A 20865-nucleotide genomic window follows, 5' to 3' on the forward strand; every position below is an offset into this window, starting at 1 on the left:
AGCTGTGGACCTCGGAGGTCTTCTTCTCTATTTACATGAAATATTCGGTATCTCGAAAGACACCCAACAATGACATCATTGCACTTTTTTTTTCTTCCCGCAGCTATTATGAAGTAATACTCTCCAGCGGACAAATGTTCAATTTAAGCCAAACATGTGCAGGATACAAGAGTACTCACTACAATTCTAGCATTAACCCCGTTCTGTACACGGCGGCTCTGCTACCAGCGCAAAACCTCAGCAGGCCCATGACACTGACCCTGGGCGATGGAGTCCATTACAGCGGCTTCTTCAATGCCCCCCTTATCTCCGATCAGAATTACACGGTGTATGTAAGGGTCTCCAGCACATGGAAAGAGGTAGGAGATACTCCTCACGGACAGCCACGGTGGGATGAGATTGGTTCCCAGCGGGTTAAGTTTGTTTAAAATACAGAATGTTATACAATAAATTAATAAAGACTGCCCTCCTGGCCGATGGGGAGTATCATACCACCCAATACGTCAAAATTGGGACCTCCCCCTGACATCAGTGGGAACTCCCACTGACATCACGGGACCGCCCCCTGACATCAGTAGGCAGTCCTGGCAGTGTCCCGCAAGGGAAGGTTCCGGGTAGTCGGAGGCGAGAAGTCCCCAGGTATGCTTATCAACGACTAATAGGTAGAAGCAGCCAACAAAGTTTAGGGGGGTGGTCTGATGGTTGTGGCTGTGATTGATAGGTCCAACAACCTGTGGGGTTTGTTTCCTTACTTTTTTCACTCTGGCCAATCAGAATTTACAAGCGGAGGGGCAAACATGAGATATAGTCCGCTGGCGCCATCTTAACTTGTCAGAAGCAGCCTCAGACTGATGAGAGTTGCAGTGTGAGACAGTCGACGACAGTAACAATGTTGAAGCTGAGATTACGGCTGCAAATGTCGATAAATGACTGCAGGAAATCTACAGAGGTGGAGAATCTGTACAACTGGATTTATTTTATTGATTTACGGGTTTCCCTTTTTTTATGTGCAATGGGGGTTTTGCCGAGTTACCTCCTTACGCTAGGCAGGGTGATCCAATCCCAGACCCCCAATCCCAGACTCCAATCCCGGTCCCCAATCACTGTTTAGCGGGGGTCCTTTCTTCGCCTTTCACCCCCAGCACTGAACTGAAAGTGAAACTAAATGCAGCGCTGAATATTCTGCTCAGAAGTTCGCCATCTGCTGTCACTGCGTAGGAACTGCAGGTAAATCAGCGACCGCAGAAATCAGTGACAAAAGGCTTTTACGGGTAAATCCCCCAACGAGTGTTTTATTCGCCGCAGGGAGGAAGGAAGACATCCCGGTGGGGGAGCTCCTGGAGGCGGTGAAGAGATTCCGGGCGAGCGAATTACACGCTGCGGAGGGAACCGACATGGAAAAGAATTTCAATCTGCTGTCTTTTGGACGTTTCAAGGAGTACAAGGTGGGCCGGTAATTCAGCGTCCTGCGCGTGCCCGTGAACATGAATTCATTAGTGAGACGTAAAGCCGCGTATTGACCCGTGTCCTCCCAGGAGTAGTGATGTCCGGATCATGAACGAATCGTTCGTTTGATCCGATTCTTTTTAGTGATCCGGATGAATCGGTTCAGTAGACTGAACGATTCATTTGTAGTGGTTCAGTCTGTGAATCATGCAGCTGTAACCTGATCCTAGAGCTGTGAGTCATCTGCAGAGCACTCAGACACAGACTCTGGGGTCAGGGAACAGCTCATTAATTCACACAGGAACGATGACTCATAGAGTCAGAGACTCGTTCAATGATTCGAATGATCCGAAGAGTCGAATGATCCGAAGAGTCGAATGATCCGAAGAGTCGAATGATCCGAAGAGTCGAATGATTCGAATCTTACAAGGATCCGAATCTTACAGAGATTCGAATCATTCAGAGAATATTACTGATACCATACTTTTATAAATAAATACATTAATAATGTTCACACTGCCCCAGGATTTAGATTCCCCTGAGTTTGCCCTCCTTTACCTATAACTGCACCTACAGTTAACTTTATTAAATTAATTAAATTAATTAATTAATAAATTAAGAGGGTGGTAGATAAGTGGAGCAGCCTCCCAGCAGAAGTGGTAGAGGGTAATACAGTGAGGGTATTAAACATGCATGGGATAGACATACGGCTCCTGAATCTAAGACGAGACCAACGACTGATTAAGGTTTGAGTTGTTGCAGCAGGAGAAACGGGCGACTAGACGGGGGCCGCCGGGGGCCGATCTGCCGGCAGGGACTGGGTTTCCATGTGTAATGGGGGGTAGTTAAAATCGTGGGAAAGGGTCTTTGTATTTATGTCTGGAATGCGCTTGTTTCAGATGATGGATCCCGGGTGGTTCTGAGATCCAGTCCTGGAGGTTCTGATTACATTAATGCCTCCTACGTAGACGTGAGTACACTCAGAGCCGGCCTGCTGAGGAGACCCGTTGGTCCGAAGTGCCGCCTCGCGGGCTGTGAGACACGAGCTGCCCCCGAGTACCTCGGGTATTTCTGCAGAGAGGGGCAGCCGCCATCCCGACGCGTTTCACGCGCACAGACCGGCGATGCAGGGTGTGCGATGCGGGGCGTGCAATGCGGGGCGTGCGATGCGGGGCGTGCGATGCGGGGCGTGCGATGCGGGGCATGCGAGCGCAGTGTGCGATGCGGGGTGTGAGATGCGTGGCGTGCGATGCGTGGTGTGCGAGCGCGGTGTGAGAGCGCGGTGTGCGATGCGTGTTGTGCGATGCGTGTTGTGCGATGCGGGGTTGGACGATATATTCTGACAGCGAATGTTTTCCTTACAGGGTTATAAGAGCCCCAAATTCTTCATCGCTACGCAAGGTAACTGAGAGAGAATTCCATCGGTTTACGGGCCGCCTTCCACCGCCATTCCGGCAAATTCTAGAGTCTGCCCGTTAGTTCTAATTAAAATAAATTTCAGCTGATTCAAAGGATTTTACCCCACTCACCCCCCAATACTACTCCCTCCCCCGACACTCACCTCCCAATACTACTCCCTCCCCCGACACTCACCCCCCAATACTACTCCCTCCCCCGACACTCACCCCCCAATACTACTCCCTCCCCCGACACTCACCTCCCAATACTACTCCCTCCCCCGACACTCACCCCCCAATACTACTCCCTCCCCGACACTCACCTCCCAATACTACTCCCTCCCCCGACACTCACCTCCCAATACTACTCCCTCCCCCGACACTTACCCCCAATACTACTCCCTCCCCCGACACTCACCCCACCAATACTACTCCGTCCTCCGACACTCACCCCCCAATACTACTCCGTCCCCCGACACTCACCCCCCAATACTACACCCTCCCCCGACACTCACCCCACCAATACTACTCCGTCCTCCGACACTCACCCCACCAATACTACTCCATCCTCCGACACTCACCCCCAATACTACTCCCTCCCCCAACACTCACCCCCAATACTACTCCCTCACCCGACACTCACCCCACCAATACTACTCCGTCCTCCGACACTCTTAGTATTATTCTTGTACCCCCTTTGATGAAAGGTCCCCTGCCGGACACGTTGGCTGATTTCTGGTGCATGGTTTGGCAGGAGAACAGCTCCGTTATTGTGATGCTTACTGACCTGAAGGAAAACAATAAGGTAAGACGTCAGAGGTTATCACGCCCCCATATGTGATCTTATCACGCATCCTAATCCACGTTTACCGCCTGTTGCCACCAGGTCCGGATATAACCAGTATACCGCGGTTGTAAGTGGCCTGGCTGTCTTGGGAGCCCAGTTGATGAGACAAAGTCTCTCTGCTATTGAAAGAAACAAACAAATAATTCAATTGCTTGTTGTGCAATCTGTGTTCGCAAACAGTTTGTCAGTCCCATCTTTGTCCCAATTTAGCTTTGTCTGTGCCACCTTTGAACCCTAACTGCTTGTCTGTGCCATCTATTTCTGCAAACAGCTTGTCTGTGCCATTTTTTGTCCCCAATTTGTCAGTGTCCCCAAACAGCTTGTCTGTGCCATCTTTGCCCCCAAACAGCTTGTCTGTACAATCTGCACCCCCAAACTTACCATCTTTGTCCCCACCAGCTTGGCTTTGAACCCAGACAGCTTGTCTATGCCATCTTTGTCCCAAAACAGCTTGTCGGTGTGCAATATGTGCCCCAAACAGCTTGTCTGTGCCATCTTTGTCCCCAAACAGCTTCTTTGTGCTCCCAAACAGCTTTTCTATGCCATCTTTGTCTCCAAACATCTTGCCTGTACCTTCTTTGCTCCAAACAACTTTTCTGTCATGGGAAAATCTCCAGAATACCAGAATTTTCTCAGGAGGCATCTATAAGGGGCTGCATAATTTCTAAAGGGAGCCTTTATCTTCGATTGAAAGCCAAATGCTTATCCCGCACCTGCCTCAATTCACTTACTGGATTAGTCTCTATTACTTCTGCGGGGAGAACGTTCCACTCAGCCACCATCTTTTTGCCAGACGTAACCTTTTTCTGCTGTTACGCTAATTATATTTTATGCAACTGAAATCAGATACAGACTGACGCAAACAGTCTATCATTTCCTTTCATTTTCAGGTGAAGAGCGAATGTTACTGGCCAGAGAACACAGAAACATACGGTGACATCACGGTATCCCCGTCGAACAGACGGGCGCCACGACCGCTCACCGCTTTACCCTGAAAAAGGTGACGGGGAGGAATTACAATCATTTGGACATTCATCCTGATATGTAAATTTGTCTCAATGCGTATTATGGCTTCTCTGCGTATCGCCTAAACTTATACATTTCTGAGCATGCGCAGACTGGTGGCCCCCAGGGCGAGGCAGAGAGCCCACCAACTCCCTAAATGTGTAATAATGAGCGGATTTCCCGGTAAACTGTAATATTTTCTTTATTTTGGGTTCTGGGGGGATCTCCCACATTTCGGATGAACAGAGAATGTCCTCCATGACCCTGTCGTCCTCCTTGTGCAGACGCAGTCTGGGGTCCGGAAGACGGTGGATCATTTCCATTACCTGGCGTGGCCAGACCACGGGGTCCCCACCAAACCATTGGGGCTCTCACAGCTGCTAGAGCAGGTGAACACAAGCCAAGGGGCCGGCTCGGGGCCAGTCATAGTACATTGCAGGTAAGGAACGTAGTTCCAGGACAATCATTCAGCCCCCCATGGGAGTGACCTGCTAATAACGGCTGATATGATTGGCTCCCCCAAATGTTTTTAATGCAAAAACACCATGAACCGTCATCTGACGGCATCAGAACTTAAACCCACATATATAAAGGCATGCAACACTATGGGGCAGCATCGCGGGTACTAAAACTGCGCATGTTTTATGACAAGAACCTTTCAGCCGCTCTAAACGTCCCATTATTCCTGCTTTAAAAACCTCAGGCTTTGCGCCTGTCCCATGCTTAAATACCACTTCTGCTGGGAGACTGTTCCACTTATCTACCACCCTCTCAATAAAGTAAAACTTCCTTCCATCCCATCTCAGCGTCACACCCTCTAGTATTAGATTATGGCTTCTTGTAACATTTCTCCAATTTTGCTTTTGTATGGATGCCGCCCCATCCCTCTCTCCCTCTCTCTCCCTCTCTCTCCCTCCCCCTCCCTTATCCCTCCCCTCTCCCTCTCCTCTCCCCTCTCCCCCCTCTCTCTCCCTCTCTCTCCCTCTCTCTCCCTCCCCCTCCTCTCTCCCTCCCCTCTCCCTCCTCTCTCCTTCACAGTAGTAACAAGTGGAGTAGTTGAGGCAGTTCATCCTTTGTGTATCGCGATATAATGTCATGATAGCGATATCTGTGATATATCAGCGAAGCTCGCGTCGCTCTCGCCCGGCGTATACCGAAAGCCTCGCTTTGTGTTGGCAGCGCCGGCATCGGCCGAACCGGCACCTTCATCGCTCTGGACATTTCACTAAAGATGGTGAAGGAGGCAAAGAAGGTGAACGCGTTTAACTGCGTCCGGCGGATGCGCAGGCAGCGGGTGAACATGGTGCAGAACAAGGTAACGTGCCGGGCCCTCGAGTTCCTCCTCGGCAGACTCGCCAAACCGTTATGGACCTGGCTTGTGCCACGGGGGCCACAGACCTGCTGGGACAGACTGGGGCCACAAAGCGTGAAACATACAATAGTATACAATGTCTTTGTATTCTGTATTCACTGGCGCTAAGGGGCCAAACCCTGAAAAACAGCCCCAGACCGTTACCCCCCACACACACACACCACACTTTACAGCAGGCGCTATGCGTTCCGCCAGACAGCCTTCTCCCGGCGTCCGCCAAACCTGGATTCAGCCATCAGACTCCCAGGTAGTGAAGCGCGATCCATGTCTCCCAGTGGAGGTGGCTTTACACCACTCCGGCTCACACTTGGCTTGTGTGCAGCTCCTCCGCCGCGATGCTTTAAATTGCTTGAGAGTCGCTTTTGGGTTAAAATGCAGGCAGTCTCACTGATTCAGCTCCTTGGTAAGCAATATAGCCATAAAATATTAGCCAGGACTCGCCAGACTTGGGGTAGTTTGACGTATCTGGGGGCCAAAGCGGTATAACGGTTGTAGAGTCCCCGATATTTATGCCCCAGGAAGGGATTTTCACTGGGCATGCGCTGAATTCTTGCTCTGTAACGCGCCACTCACTTCAGCACTCAGCACTCTGTGAGTGTCCGCGGTCTACGGCTTCCTGGCTGAGCTGCTGTTACCCCTGGACGCTTCACAATAACAGCACTTACACCAGGCCGGGGCAGAAACTTCATGAACAGACTTGTGGCGCCACGTTTAAAGTTACTGAGCTCTTCGGCACGACCCGTTCTGGTGCCAGCGTCAGTCTCCGGGGACGGCTGCCTATGGGCTGATTTTATAACCTGAACTCAGTAACTAGAAGGGTGTGTGTGTATGTGTGTGTGTGTACGTGTCAGTGTATGTAGGTGCATGTGTGTATATAAGTGTGTATAGGTTCATATTTCTGCATGTGTGTATATGTGTGTGTGTAGGTGCATGCGTTTGTATGTGTATGTGTGTGTGCGTGCATGCGTGTGTGTAAGTCTGTGTGTGTTTATATAAATATAGGTCGCATGCTTTAAAAATATAATCCTGATTTTTGTATTTATTGCCAAATATCTGTTGCCTTGGTAACGTGTCACACAGTATGTAACCCTTTGCGCACCAGGAGCAGTACGCCTTCCTGTATGAAATCCTTCTGGAGACCCTGCTGTGCGGAGTCACCTGTGTGGCCGTTCCGGATATCCAGAAACAAATTCAAGCCGCGTCCCAGCGGGATCCGGCCACCAAAACAAACCGATTCGCAGAGGAGTTCCAGGTAACGCATTTTACTACCAACTCTCCTGTGATTTCACAAAAAGTCTCGGTCTTCCAGGTGCTGGGGATTATTCTAGGATAACAGCCTGGAATCGTAGGTAAATGCTGCGAGGTGGCTTCCTCCACACACCCCTGGGGTAATTTGAACACATCCTGGGGGCATTAGCACCTATTAATAACGCTCAGTAAGGGGTAAAAGTCGGATAAAGTCATGTAATAGGTGCTGCCAATGGGCGCTGATCCCACTGAGTTACACGCATGCAGGGTGTATGTAATTCCCATCACTATTGTATGATGCGTGTCAGGAGATTATTTGAGGCGGGACGTCACGTCTGCCTGCAAAAGTCTTTAGTTGCCGGCAAACAATAATTTGCTTCCATTGTTGTTTTAGGCTCTGGAGCCTCTGAACGGATTTTACGGCCTCAGCTGCTTCACACAAGGGAAGAAGCCGGACAACGCCGTCAAGAACCGGGACCCCCACATCCTGCCAGGTCCGGTTTATCCCCCCCAAGCAGACGGCCCCTTTTATTTGGCCAACGTAGAACACGGTGAAAAGTTGCCTCAGTTTTTGGACCTCAAAAGTCTCTTCTTTAGATGATCAAATAAACAAATCACCCAGATGGGATTCCTATCCTGATTAAACTTTTCTTTAGTAGAGACCTCAGGGTTGCGCTTGTTATCTGAGCAATAAAAAAAAAGTGTTGCCCAGAACTTGCGAGTCCCTCCGTTCCACTGCATTAAACTAAATTAAAAAAAATAACAATTAACTAAAAATTAAAAAAAAAAACACCCACCTCGTTTTCCAACCCAGTGCATAGTGGAGTGGGAATTAATTCAATAAACCAGGGGGTATATGTCGCCCAATTTAAGAGGGGTATATACCCCCAGGGTTATTTAACCACTCCACCCAGCCCTGCATGGGGTAGGGGTGTAATTATCTTTGGTTAATAGGGACCACTTAGGATTCCTAGTTTTCACATTGAACTCGCATGCCCTCACCTGTAAATCCCAAAGTCGTGGTCTGCCATCGATAGAAAAGTTTTCTCTTGAATCTCGCGCAGCGCAAGGTGTTTTGTTCCGTTACCGACCTTCGCTTGTATGTCTCCCCGCACAGGTGATCACTGCCGCCCTATCCTGATGTCTACGGCAAACACACAAAACCCCTCGGGGTATATCAACGCTGTGTTCGTGAGTGTGAGTAGTTCTCCTCTGAGTGGCTGTTTCATGGCGTGTTCAGTGTTTACAGGACACGTTATTAACACCATGTGTACTTTTTCTGCGCAGTCCAACTGCGGGGAAGATGTCTTCGTGGTCACGCAGCTGCCGATGAAGCAGACGGTCTGTGGCTTCTGGTCTGGGATTACCGGTGCGGCTCCGTGGTGCTGATGCACTGACCCCAGGAGCTGACGGAGGTGAGTTTATCACCATGGAGTTTGCCAACAGCCCAATGGGATCGCTGACTCCGGCGGGGAAGAGTGGGGGCTTCCATAAGCAAAACGGCATCATTTATTACAGTCCTCGGATCAAAAGAATCACAGGGGATGCCGTTCGCTAGAGGCGCGGATTACTTTTTGTCTACATATTATATATATAGTATATATATATAGTATATATATATAGTATATATATATATATATATATACTATATATATAATATGTATATAGTATATAGCGCGTATATATACTGTATACTATATATATATATATATATATATATACTGTATACTATACTATACACTATGCTATATATATATACACACAGATATACACTATATATATAGATATACATTATATTTTATATATATATATATATATACATACACACACACACACACTATACTATATACATATATATATATATATATTTACTCACAAAGTCCATTGCACTCCATTCCAAGTTTCCCAAGCCTGGTGCTGGTAACCAGCAGCTTCCATATAAAGCACATCCTGAGGAAAGTCAGCAATGACTGAAACGTTGACTTTGTTTGAATAAAGAGAGATTGTTAATTTAAAGACCAGGAGTGCTGACCATCTTTTGAAAGTGCTTTATATATATATATATATATTTGCCCTCTGTTTCCTTATTTATGCCCAAACCCCCTTGTCTGGTGGGACGGGGCAGATTGTTCACCGCCTGCCGATTCTCTGCCCTCAGATCTGTAAACCGTTTTGGCCAAACCAGGGTGAAGCCAGATACGGCGGTTTCCGCGTGAAGAGAATCTCAAAATCCTCAGCGAATGGATACAAAGAGACGACGTTCAGCGTGCAGAAGCAAAACGAGGTGAGACCGACGTGACGTGCAAAACGAGGTGAGACCGACGTGACGTGCAAAACGAGGTGAGACCGACGTGACGTGCAAAACGAGGTGAGACCGACGTGACGTGCAAAACGAGGTGAGACCGACGTGACGTGCAAAACGAGGTGAGACCGACGTGACGTGCAAAACGAGGTGAGACCGACGTGACGTGCAAAACGAGGCGAGACCGCCGTGACCAGGCCCGGACTGGGACAAAAAATAGGCCCGGGCATTTAAGCCTGAGCAGCCCATATTTATTTATTTATTTATTTATTGTTAAAGCCCACCCTTCATGTACCATCTTTGCATTTAATGATTCACACAAATCATTAACACATTCATTAATGCAGTCTCACAAATCATTCACACAATTCATCCTCACATGAATTCATTAATTGTCATACGCATTCACACAATTCATCCACACATTTATTCATTCATTCTCATACGCATTCACACTACCTCCTCTCTTCATCTTATCTGCCCCTTTTCACTATGTAACCCCCTTCCCCACTTCTCAATATGTACCACCTCTATCTAACCCCCCTCTGCCTCTTCTCACTGCACCCCCCCCCCCTCACCCTACTTACCTTGTTGCCGGAACAAGCAGCAACTGCGACCGCACCTGTGGCAGGGGAGGATTGACTTAGGGGCTGATGGAGCAGCAGCTCCAGGCCCCCACCTTAAAATAAACCCAGTCAGGACCGGACTGACTGGTCCTCTATGGCCGCATTAACGCAGAGCCCCTTAAGCCCGCCGCAACTACCCCCTCCTAACTATCTACCCTCTCCCTCTTTGAAGTTCACTTACCTTTCAGGAGTCCTGCGGTGGGGGTGCAAGGCCTCTGCCTCCCAGCTCTGCCACTGTATGGAACAGTATAGAGTGATGGGAGTTATGATGTACTTTTAGAGCATAATTAGATCATGAAAAAGACATTGGAAATGGTACAGCATAACACCCATCACTCTCACACACTTACCAATCCACACACCTACCAATCCACACGTATACACCAATCCACACATATATATACACTAATCCACACATATATATACACCAATCCACACATATATATACACCAATCCACACATATATATATACACCAATCCACACATATATATATACACCAATCCACACATATATATACACCAATCCACACATATACATACACCAATCCACACATATACATACACCAATCCACACATATACATACACCAATCCACACATATACATACACCAATCCACACATATACATACACCAATCCACACATATACACCAATCCACACATATACATACACCAATCCACACATATACACCAATCCACACATATACATACACCAATCCACACATATACACTAATCCACACACATACCAATCCACACACATACCAATCCACACGTATACACCAATCCACACGTATACACCAATCCACACGTATACACCAATCCACACATATATATATATATACCAATCCACACATATATATATACCAATCCACACATATATATACACCAATCCACACATATATATATATACACCAATCCACACATATACACCAATCCACACATATACACTAATCCACACATATATACCAATCCACACATATACCAATCCACACATATACCAATCCACACACATATATACCAATCCACACATATATATACCAATCCACACGTATATATACACCAATCCACACATATACACCAATCCACACACATATACACCAATCCACACATATATACTAATCCACACACATACCAATCCACACATATACTAATCCACACACATATATACCAATCCACACATATATACCAATACACACATACACCAATCCACACATATATACAAATCCACACATATATACCAATCCACACATATATACCAATCCACACATATATACTAAGCCACACATATATACCAATCCACACATATATACCAATCCACACATATATACCAATCCACACATATACCAATCCACACATATACCAATCCACACACATATATACCAATCCACACATATATATACCAATCCACACGTATATATACACCAATCCACACATATACACCAATCCACACACATATACACCAATCCACACATATACCAATCCACACATATACTAATCCACACACATATATACCAATCCACACATATATACCAATACACACATACACCAATCCACACATATATACAAATCCACACATATATACAAATCCACACATATATACCAATCCACACATATATACCAATCCACACATATATACCAATCCACACATATACCAATCCACACATATACCAATCCACACACATATATACCAATCCACACATATATATACCAATCCACACGTATATATACACCAATCCACACATATACACCAATCCACACATATATACTAATCCACACACATACCAATCCACACATATACTAATCCACACACATATATACCAATCCACACATATATACCAATACACACATACACCAATCCACACATATATACAAATCCACACATATATACAAATCCACACATATACACCAATCCACACATATATACAAATCCACACATATATACAAATCCACACATATATACCAATCCACACATATATACCAATCCACACATATATACTAAGCCACACATATACCAATCCACTCTCACTGAATGTTTTCCTACCTTTCCTTTTTTTCTCCTTACAGCTCCTTTTCCTCCTCTTCTTCAGTTCTTCTGTCTTCTCTGTCTTCTTCCGGGTCAGAGGGCACGAACAGCGGTGGGCGCGGCTTCAGTGTTGTGCGCCGGGATCTGACAACAAATCCCGGCGCACAGCAGCTGTTGCCGCGCGGATCACAAGGGAGCGGTATCGGAGGTTGAACCCGGCTTAAAATCACTCAAGGGAACCGGAGGTCTGTTAAAGACCTCCGATATCGCTCCCTTGCGAGCCTGCTCCTCCAGCGGCGGACATTACTGTCCGTCTCTGGAGGGGTGCCGGGTGCCGCAAGTTGGCACCCCCTGATGAGCGGCACCCGGTGCGGACCGCCCCCCGCCGCCGCCCCCTGGAGTGTGGCGCCCTGTGCGGTCGCACACCCCAAAGGCCGGCCCTGCTCTAAGGGGCCGGGAAGCCCCCACCATGGCCGGCCTTAGGGGTCTGCGGCCGCACAGGGTTTAAATTAAAACATCGGGTTTTTGCGGCGGTTAATGCGGCCGTAAGTAGGGTAGGGGCCTGGAGCTGCAGCTCCATCAGCCCCTAAGTCAATGCGGCCTTGCCGTGGTCCGGCCCACCGGGCAAATGCCCGGTGTGCCCGATGGCCAGTCCGGGCCTGGCCGTGACGTGCAAAACGAGGCGAGACCGCCGTGACGTGCAAAACGAGGCGAGACCGACGTGACGTGCAAAACGAGGTGAGACTGACGTGCAAAACGAGGTGAGACCGCTGTGACGTGCAAAACGAGGTGAGACCGCCGTGACGTGCAAAACGAGGCGAGACCGCCGTGACGTGCAAAACGAGGCGAGACCGCCGTGACGTGCAAAACGAGGTGAGACTGACGTGCAAAACGAGGTGAGACCGCTGTGACGTGCAAAACGAGGTGAGACCGACGTGACGTGCAAAATGAGGTGAGACCGACGTGACGTGCAAAACGAGGTGAGACCGACGTGACGTGCAAAATGAGGTGAGACCGTCGTGACGTGCAAAACGAGGTGAGACCGACGTGACTTGCGAACGCGCACCAGAAACTCGTCGCGGGGGGCACAAGTCTCATAGAAAAGCACTGAGCATGTCAGTAACGACCCGATGGAAAGACACAAACCTTAATCAGTCATCGGTCTCGTCTTAAATTCAAAAAAATTCCGGTGCTCAGCATGAAACGCCGGCACCGCGACGGAGTCACGGAGAGTGAGGGGCGCCGAGCGGTTGCTGCAAAACTTCACGAGCGACCGCTCGGCGCCCCTGCCCGGGACTTAAATTGAAACATTGTTTTTTTGTTTGTTTTAACTTTATTTAACATCCTCCACCAATAAGATGCTTGGGGCAAATATCTGAATCCATCAGCTGGAAAAAGGGGCCTCCAATACCCCATTCCCCAAAGCAGATCATTCGCCCTTAAACCGTGATGTCATCGCAGAGGAGGAGCCACCAAATATTCTCTTGGCCTAAACATTTGCTTTCACTGCCATGTATGTTTTGGCTCTAATGTTGGGTGACAGCGAGGCTCGGGGAGGCTGGGACTCTCCAAACGAGCATCTCTCAGGTCCTCACTGTCTTTTTCCTCGCAGGATCAGTATGGCTTCTGCTACACGCTGGCTCAGAGCTACGTGCAGTCGTTTGATACCTACGGGAACTTTAAATGATGAACGTACAACAGGCAGAACCAGCGGGGCAGAACGTGGAGAAACACCCAGAACCAGCGGGGCAGAACGTGGAGAAACACCCAGAACCAGCGGGGCAGAACGTGGAGAAACACCCAGAACCAGCGGGGCAGATTGCGCCAGAGCTTGGCTGTCATTTGTTTGTCGTTTTTGTTCCGAGCTGTTTGGTGAATAAGGTGTTAATATGATGCAGGTTTTTAATATATACATTTATAACATATGTGACATTTAATGGCTAGTTCTGCTCCGTGTCATTATTACTGGATGTATCGGCTCTTCGCACCACGGGACGTCACACTCAGGGGGTGAGAGAAATGTCCCATGTGTTAGGAGGCGCTGTAATAACACGCGTGTTGGGGGCGCGGTATCTTTCCCACCATCACGGATATTTAAAGAGACCAATCAGCTGTCGTATGCATTAAAGTTCGTCCAACTGCCATGGATTTGACCACGGTCCTGATACACCCCCCCTCACAACTACCACACATCACACCTCAACCCTATCACTCCTATAACATCCCACTCCCATCTCCTCTTTCACACATCACTCCTATAACACCCCACTACCATCTCCTCTATCACACATCACTCCTATAACACCCCATTACCATCTCCTCTATCACACATCACATCACTCCTATAACACCTCACTCCCATCTCCATGAGAGTTGGAGTGCGAGACATGCTGGATAAAGTGCGGGCGCCGTCTCTCCCTGTTAGGGAAAGATGTTCTGACTGCACTCTATCAGACCTGCGGGAGAGATTCCCCGATCCAACGGCGTTTAGATTTTTCTGACCTGCCCTTCTGTATTTGGCTTCATTAACCCCTTAACGTCCATTGCCCGGTCCTGCACGTCATGCAAAACGGTCACTTAACGACCTATGACGTGCCTAACACATCATGAGTCAAACAAGCTTAGAAAGTGATCAACGATCACTTTCTTCGCTTAAACGGTGTTGCTGTAATGCCTCGATGTCGAGGCATTCAGCAACACCGAGATCAACATCATGGGCCATGTCTGGCCCCTGTCCGTGGGCGTCAACATCTGCCATACATTGTATGGCGGCGGACGCCCGTTTTAAAAGTTTAGGAGGCGATCAACGATCACCTCCTAAACTTCAATGGTGTTGCTGAAATGCATTCAGCGACACCAAACACTCACCCCAGGACGGGCTGTGACTGCTCCGTAGAGCGGTCACAACCGCCACTGCGAGTGACTTCGCCAACCGCAAGATGGCGACCGTCCTGTAAAAAAGATAATAAAGTTGAAAAAGTTCGCTAGATGGTCTCCAGACCCTCTGGAGAATTCTGGCTCCACTTGCAGGCTGAATACAGGTACTGCATGCAACCGTACAAGTCAATGGAGCCCAGCTTTCTAATCACTATGTAATTAGTAAAATATTAAAAAAAAAAAAAAAAATGGACTAAAAAAGGTGAGAAAAAAAAATGGTAACATTTAAAAATTATTATGCATCAGAGGAACCAACCAGTTCAGCAAAATGTAAAAAAAAGTCCAAAAATAATAAAATAAAAAAATAAAGTGTATTATTATGAGCAAGTGCTAAAATTAGCGCTGCATCTTCCCAAAAATCCTGACATGGAAAAAATTTTATAAAAGCATTTCAAATACCCAAGGGGTGTCTAATTTAAAAAAATAATTTTTTTATGGGGTAAATTGGAGTGGCCGGGCTCACAGACTGACCAAAATCGGGAAACAAAAGTGCACTTGCAAAATGTGGCATTTTATCCCCAAACACCAGACAAACCCATGCATGTACTCGGGAGATGTTGCTGACCACACATTGGGGTGTTGTTTGATAGTGACGTATACCTGGAGCTATAAATTTATACCCGAAGTAAAATTTGTGTGAAAATAATACCAAAAAAATTATAACCACAAAGTGTGGCAAAGGCTGGTGGTAGAATCTCATGCATGGAAAGGGTTAAATACTACTTCAAAGATACCCGAAATGGCACATGGGGGGTTGAATTACCAGATTTGGAAAAAATGGTTTTGAAAAAGCAAAACGCTACCTGTACTTATTGCTCCATAACGTGCAGAAAAAAGCAAAAAAAAACATAAAAACATTGGGTATTTCTAAACTCAGGACAAATAGTAGAATCTATTTAGCAGGTTTTTTCATTACCTTTTTTGGATGAGTAAAAGATTTTTTGGGTAAAAGTCTGAAAATGTGGGGTTTTTTTTTACATTTTTCATCATATTTTATTATTTTTTTATGGGAAATTAGATAATATGATCAAAACTACGGTATCTGAAGAAAGCCCTTCTTGTCCTGAAAAAAACAATATATAACATGTGTGAGTTCACTAAATGAGTGAGGAGAAAATTACATCTAAACACGAGTGCCGCAAAAGGGTTAAAACAGCCTCGGTCCCAATGGCACAAAAGGTAAGACACAGCCTGGTCCTTAAGGGGTTAATGGCGGAGGAGGGGACCCAACAACTTGGTCTTGAGAGCCTGCAATTCAACTTTCAGTTAGCCTATACATGGTATAATTTTAACTATAATTTACACCGGTTCCAGGGCGTTAGCGATGCCTTTTAACGGCCACTATTCATACAGTTATAGACAGTCACATCAGACCTCAGCGGTCTCTCGTTCAGGACAAAGCATCAGAGGTCCCTAAAACTGATGTGTACATCTTACGTCATGAGTAAAAGGTCTCACTAACTGCACGGCCCCCACTGCCTTAATGGAGCTATGGGGGGGGGGGGCTTTTTCCCTGAACACACTGACAGTCCCCCACCGGACATATTAAAGTCCGTTAGTCTTTCCCCCCAGAACGCTGATCTCCTTCTAGAGACGGACGCAGAACTCCACAGAGAATAAATGCACTTTATTTCACCTGCCCCAGGGCAGTAACTGCAGCGCCGGGTGCATCCGGTGAGCCCGCGGACAGACGGTGGCCCTCGCGGGGATGGCGGGTGGACGGATTAGCCAGAACGCGCTGCAGACTTTATCCTGGAGGCCATTCCATCTGCCGGCCCCCGATGACGTGGAGGTGGAGGTGATACACGGACTGCGCTCCCTGCCTCCCATCGTTGATCACTGCGTGACAGGAGAGAGCGTGAGAGCGGCGACCGGAGCCAACGGGCCCCGTGACCCAACGAGGTGCGGATCGGAAAGCTCTGCAGCCCCCGCCATCTTCTCTGCCCTGCTGTGAAGCTCTCCTTGGGGGCCTCCGGCCCTGAGAAGCGCTTTTTGGGGAGGGTCGTTTCACGTTTGTGGGTGAGGGTGGTGGGGTGAGACAGGGTGTAAGGACCCCGGTGTGACATCATACAAATGGCCTCCAGTAACTGTGGGAGCCGAGATATGACATCACACTCTTGCCAGCACAAGGTGGGGTTACGCAGACAGCGCAGGGGGGCGAGGTACTTACCAATCCTGTACCCGTCCGTCAGACCCTCCTGCTGGGCCATCCGGCTGGCAGTGAGCATCAGGTGCCCTAGGAGCTGGAATCAAAGCGACATCCGCGAGTCAGCGAGATACGGGGTGGCATTAGCACTAATTACTCCATGAGACACGGAACTGGTACCAAGAGCTGACAGTCTACTTACCTCTGTGTCACCGGCCGTCACCTGACTGATTCGGGGAATTGGAGTTTTAGGAATTACAAGGAAATGAACAGGAGCCTGAGGGGCCACATCTCGGAAAGCGAGACACTGCAAGGCAGACAAGGGGTTACAGAGCAACACTGCGCAGGCACAGAGCGAGAAGGGGTATAAGGAAGTGGGGCTCAGGTGTAATGTGGGGGGCGTATAGGGGGAGGGTTGATACCGGGGGGGAGGGGAAGGTGATACCAGGTACCTTGTCGTCCTCGTAGATGATGTCGGCCGGCAGGGATTTCTCGATGATTCGGGAGAAGATTGTGGGGGTCGAACTGGATTTGGTTTCCTTTCTCGCCACAGCTTCCTGCTGAGCCCTCCGCACCTCGTCACTCCCCTCACAGAACCGTCTCTGGGGCAACAGGCAAAAAACGGGGCTCAGAGCACATAAGGAAGGGGCAACTGAGTAGGGGAGAAGCGCATGGGGCAGTAATGGGAGAAAGTGACCGGGGGGGGGGGTGGTATGTGTGGGGTAGTAATGGGTAATAGTGACTGGGGGTGGTATGTGTGGGGTAGTAATGGGTAATGGCGACTGGGGTGGTATGTGTGGGGTAGTAATGGGTAATAGCGACTGGGGTGGTATGTGTGGGGTAGTAATGGGTAATAGTGATTGGGGGGTGGTATGTGTGGGGTAGTAATGGGTAATAGTGACTGGGGGGTGGTATGTGTGGGGTTGTAATGGGTAATAGTGACTGGGGTGGTATGTGTGGGGTAGTAATGGGTAATAGTGACTGGGGGTGGTATGTGTGGGGTAGTAATGGGTAATGGTGACTGGGGTGGTATGTGTGGGGTAGTAATGGGTAATAGTGACTGGGGTGGTATGTGTGGGGTAGTAATGGGTAATAGTGACTGGGGTGGTATGTGTGGGGTAGTAATGGGTAATAGTGACTGGGGTGATATGTGTGGGGTAGTAACAAGTAATAGTGATTGGGGGTGGTATGTGTGGGGTAGTAATGGATAATAGCAACTGGGGGGGTGGTATGTGTGGGGTAGCAACAGATAATAGCGAATGGGGGTGGTATGTGTGGGGAAGTAATGGGTAATAGTGACTGGGGGGTGATATGTGTGGGGTAGTAATGGGTAATAGTGACTGGGGTGGTATGTGTGGGGTAGTAACGGATAATAGTGACTGGGGGGTGATATGTGTGGGGTAGTAATGGGTAATAGTGACTGGGGTGGTAGGTGTGGGGTAGTAACAAGTAATAGTGATTGGGGGGTGATATGTGTGGGGTGGTAATGGGTAATAGTGACTGGGGTGGTATGTGTGGGGTAGTAACAAGTAATAGTGATTGGGGGGTGATATGTGTGGTGTGGTAATGGGTAATAGTGACTGGGGTGATATGTGTGGGGTAGTAATGGGTAATAGTGACTGGGGGGTGATATGTGTGGGGTGGTAATGGGTAATAGTGACTGGGGTGGTATGTGTGGGGTAGTAATGGGTAATAGTGACTGGGGTGGTAGGTGTGGGGTAGTAATGGGTAATAGTGACTGGGGTGGTAGGTGTGGGGTAGTAATGGGTAATAGTGACTGGGGTGGTAGGTGTGGGGTAGTAATGGGTAATAGTGACTGGGGGGTGATATGTGTGGGGTGGTAATGGGTAATAGTGACTGGGGGGTGATATGTGTGGGGTAGTAATGGGTAATAGTGACAGTGGGGTGGTATGTGTGGAGTAGTAACGGATAATAGCGAATGGGGGTGGTATGTGTGGGGTAGTAACAGATAATAGCGAATGGGGGTGGTATGTGTGGGGTAGTAACGTATAATAGCGAATGGGGGTGGTATGTGTGGGGTAGTAACAGATAATAGCGAATGGGGGTGGTATGTGTGGGGTAGTAACAGATAATAGCGAATGGGGGTGGTATGTGTGGGGTAGTAACGGATAATAGCGACTAGGGGGTGATATGTGTGGGGTATTAATGGTTAATAGCCCCTGATGCCACATGAAACTGCCCTCATTCTAGCACCGATTAGGTGCGGTGGTGTGTCACGGAGGGGCCCGCGCACGGAGAGGGCCCCCGGGTATTAAACAGAGGTTCCCGGGGGGGGGGGGGGGGGGGGGGGTGTTACCTGCTGCTGATTCAGTAGTTGACTGAAGACCCCCGATGACCGCGGAGACCCCCAGCATCGCACGGCGAGGCTGGAGCGCAGGAGGCGAAGCACGGGCAGGGCGGCCATACCTGCAGAGGCACATACATGTAACACATATCCCCTGTTGCCATAGGGGGCTAGGGAGAGGGGGGTATTTAGGCTGCTGCCCACTTGCAGGGGGGGTTAGTGGGCAGAGGTTTGTGCAGTTACCCAGAGGGTTCAAGGTATTTATGGGGTTGCCCCAGGTGATTTATGGGGTTGCCCCAGGCTATTGACCCATAGGGTTCGGAGGTTTGTACTGTTGCCCTGGGGGGGTTCGGAGTATCTATGCTGTTGCCCCACAGGGCTCGGGGAAGGAGGTTTGTCCTATTGCCCCAGGGCGTTCGGGGGTATTTATGCGGTTTCCCCCAGGGAAATAGTACAAGTACGCCGAACCGCCTCCCCCCGGGGCAATAATACATATCTCCGCCCCCGAACCCCCTGGGGCAACAGCATGAATACCCCGGGGCAACAGCATGAATACCCCGGGGCAACAGTACAAACCTCCGAACCTCCTTAACACAAACAGAACGCGACGAGAGACGCAAGCGGGCAAACATACCGATCACGTGACTCCCCGACCGAAGTCGCCGCAGCCGTTTATTGGCTGTCAGGGCATGGAGGCGGTCCTTGCCTGTAACTGGCTGACGGGCCTGTCTGTCATACTGACAGCCGCAGAGCGAGCGCTCTCATCACCCGCAGCCAGCCCCCAAAAGCTGTCAGTGTTACCCCAAACCTGTAACCTGTGCCCCTCCCCCAGGCGTTACCCTGCTCTCCACACAGCATGGGGGGGGGGGTTAATGCCCCGAGCCGGGCAGCAGCACCGGGTATCTGCTCCACCCAGCAGCACCTGGTCCTGATCCTCGGTGTTTCTGACTCGCGTGACCTTTCCACGGCTCCACCCGGCTAGTAACAAGCCTAGTAACAAGCTCTTGCCCCTCCTCCTTTAGATTCTCAGCTCCTTGTACAAATCGTAAGGCGATGTAACCATTATGTAGGTCAGGCCTCTGTACAGCACACTGGAATATGATGGCGCTATATGAATTGTAATTTGCCCCGGCGAGCCCCACACCGCATCTGCCCCCCCACCTCCAATATGCTGCAAATCTCCCCCTTCCCAACACCCAGTGAGTTACCCCTC

General features: G+C 48.8%; 1 protein-coding gene across 1 annotated transcript; it reads left to right on the forward strand.

The window, feature by feature from the left end:
• The first annotated feature begins 2681 nt into the window (after positions 1–2681).
• Positions 2682–13951, forward strand: LOC149273978 (receptor-type tyrosine-protein phosphatase T-like). Its single transcript, XM_089505953.1, has 12 exons — positions 2682–2717; positions 2811–2847; positions 3551–3648; positions 4581–4634; positions 4980–5134; positions 5818–6010; positions 7170–7319; positions 7710–7866; positions 8433–8512; positions 8603–8656; positions 9501–9599; positions 13877–13951. Exons 1-12 carry the CDS (start codon positions 2682–2684, stop codon positions 13949–13951), a joined length of 1188 nt encoding a protein of 395 aa, XP_089362079.1.
• Positions 13952–20865: the final 6914 nt, after the last annotated feature.

This window comes from Sceloporus occidentalis, unplaced genomic scaffold (genome assembly GCF_023333645.1).
Source record: "Sceloporus occidentalis isolate IW3139 unplaced genomic scaffold, rSceOcc1.0.p SCAF_357, whole genome shotgun sequence".
Lineage (NCBI taxonomy): Eukaryota > Metazoa > Chordata > Lepidosauria > Squamata > Phrynosomatidae > Sceloporus > Sceloporus occidentalis.